This window comes from Gasterosteus aculeatus, chromosome 7 (genome assembly GCF_964276395.1).
Source record: "Gasterosteus aculeatus chromosome 7, fGasAcu3.hap1.1, whole genome shotgun sequence".
Classification (NCBI taxonomy): Eukaryota; Metazoa; Chordata; class Actinopteri; order Perciformes; family Gasterosteidae; genus Gasterosteus; species Gasterosteus aculeatus.
In genome coordinates, this window is record NC_135694.1 from 17,837,873 (window position 1) to 17,840,230 (window position 2,358).

At 47.6% G+C, this 2,358-nt stretch overlaps 1 protein-coding gene across 1 annotated transcript; it reads right to left on the reverse strand.

Moving 5' to 3' along the window:
• Nucleotides 1–712: 712 nt before the first annotated feature.
• Nucleotides 713–2,314, reverse strand: cyb5d2 (cytochrome b5 domain containing 2). The gene is made up of 4 exons (XM_040183099.2): nucleotides 1,971–2,314; nucleotides 1,675–1,815; nucleotides 1,282–1,468; nucleotides 713–1,207 (listed from the first exon to the last, which is right to left on the reverse strand). The coding sequence occupies exons 1-4, from the start codon at nucleotides 2,227–2,229 to the stop codon at nucleotides 1,033–1,035; spliced, it is 762 nt and encodes a 253-aa protein (XP_040039033.2). The 5' UTR covers nucleotides 2,230–2,314; the 3' UTR covers nucleotides 713–1,032.
• Between the last annotated feature and the right edge of the window lie 44 nt (nucleotides 2,315–2,358).

Consider the following 2,358-nt stretch of genomic DNA (forward strand, 5'->3'; position numbering starts at 1 on the left):
TTTGCCCTAAAACTAGAGCCTTTACTCATTACCTAGAACAATAGGAACAGACTTGCGTTCATTTCTGCAATTGGAACAGCAGCTGACCTGATGACTTTGTCCAATTTTGGTGAGGCTGTGCAAAGAGTGTTGATTTCAGCTGCAAAATTCAGATGGTAGGTTCAGAATTTGGCGTAAACAACAAGAAACCATGAACCATTCTGCCTCGTATCAACGGTTCAGGCTGCTGCTGGTATGAGGTTGTAGGGGATATTTTCTTGCCACACTTTGGGCCCCTTAGTACCAATTGAGCATGTTTTAAATGCCACAGCCTTCCAGAGTACTGTCACTGACCCTTTGTGGCCACAGTGTACCATCTTCTGATGGCTACTTCCAGCAGGATGATGCACCATGTCACAAAGCTCATATCATCTCAAACTGGTTTCTTGAACATGACCATGAGTTCACTGTACTGCACAATCTCAGAGCGCCTCTGGGATGTGCTGGAACGGCAAATTCTCATCATAGATGTGCAGCTGACAAATCTGCAGCAACTGCGTAATGGTGTCATGTCAACACGGACCAAAATCTCTGAGGAATGTTTCCAACAACTTGTTGAAAGTAACCACGAAGAATTAAGGCAGTTCTGAAGACAAAAGGGGGTCCAACATGTGTGTGTGTGCATACTGCTATACGCATGGAGAACATAGACAAAGAGGATGGCAAACGTGTGTTCAGACTGCCATAATGAAATTTATTTAAAACATCAAGGATTGAAGATGGATGTTCAAATCAGAGTAAAACGTATTAAATAAATACCCTCACTTTTTTTTTTACATCTGGGTGACGTGACATGTGGCAGTAAAGTGCTGCTCCATTCATATTTACACAATTTAAAGCCTTCATAGACTCACACACTCAACCACTTACCAGGGGATGTCAGATAAGTCCCTGAGCTTTCAGGGTTCAGGGGGGAGAGCTTGGGATCGGGTCTTAGGCTGCGACTGATTACGTTTCACAACGGGAAAACAAGTCCGCATATTGAGCAAAGGCCTAGAACTCCTCGATGGAGCATGACTCAGCATGTGGGGGGCAGCCGTCATATCTCTTCAGGTTTGGGTCTTCCTGGGCTGCAAGTGTGTCTTCAACGCAGACACAACGAACACCACTGGAGCCTGGAGAGAAGAGCCTCCGTGGGACACCTGTCCAGCCTCTCTCCACTCCACCGCTGGAGGATTCAAAATAAAAGTCATTACTGCCCCCTGGGTTGATAAATGATTAGACCATAAACTATTTCCAAACCTCTTAGTGGAGCACCAGATTCTTCCTCCTCTGGCTGCGCTCCACTCTGAGTTGCAGGTTGGGAAGCGCGCCCTCTCGTCCTCAGACTGGATCTTGATCCGCCGGCCCTCTGCTAGTGACGCTTCAGCCAGCAACAGGGCCTCGGTGGGCTGACCGGCCTCACAATAGAACCTGCCTATTAACAGACCTGAAAAAGCAACAATCGGTCACTGATGTTGCGTTGGGATTTGCAGTAGATGGTGGAGATCTTTTTGATCAGAAGAAATAAAGTAATCCACTAAAATCATCAGTTGCTCAAACGTTAAATATCAATCGTAAGCTATTGTAGTTGCAAAATACCACACGCACGCAGTCGCTCGCCAGGATTTGTCCATTTGCTGACACATCACATACCTACACGTGTGTAGTCCCTCTGGTAGAAGGCCAGCCAGTCATAAAGGGCCATCACCTGCAGGGGGGACAGACTAGACACATCATCTGTCAGACCACTTTCCTTGAAGTCCCCAGTGACGAAGGCCACAGATGCATCTTTGCCTGAAAACGGAGACACACACACACACACATATACTAGCCTATAGCGGTGCATCGGACAGTGTCCTGCACTTTTAACATGAAAAGACATAAGTGGCTGTGAGCTCAGGCAGATACAATCAGCACAATCTAAGTAACGCAGGATAAGAGGTGATCACCTGTCATAAAGTGATAAGCACCTCCAGGTCCGTAGTGCTTGTGACCCTTGTGCACGTCAAAGACTTGCCCCAGTATAGCAAGGTAAAGGCCCTTGCTACCTTCCTCCCCGTCGTACAACGCTAATTCACTCCTGCTCAGGAGCCGCAAAGGGCCCCACCTGTCTGAACCATTCCCAAATGTAAGTGACCACTCGCGTGGGATCAGCAACGCTGCAAGTGCTAAAAAGGCGACGGAAACATAGCCGAACGCGCTATTCATTAAACCGCTTCGGCGTGTCCTCCATTCACATAACAAAACACCCCTTCTGTTTGTAAAAACACATCCAGCAGGCGCCGCGGCTTCCGTAAACAAGAACGTCACTGCGCCTGCGCGAACGGATAAACTGAC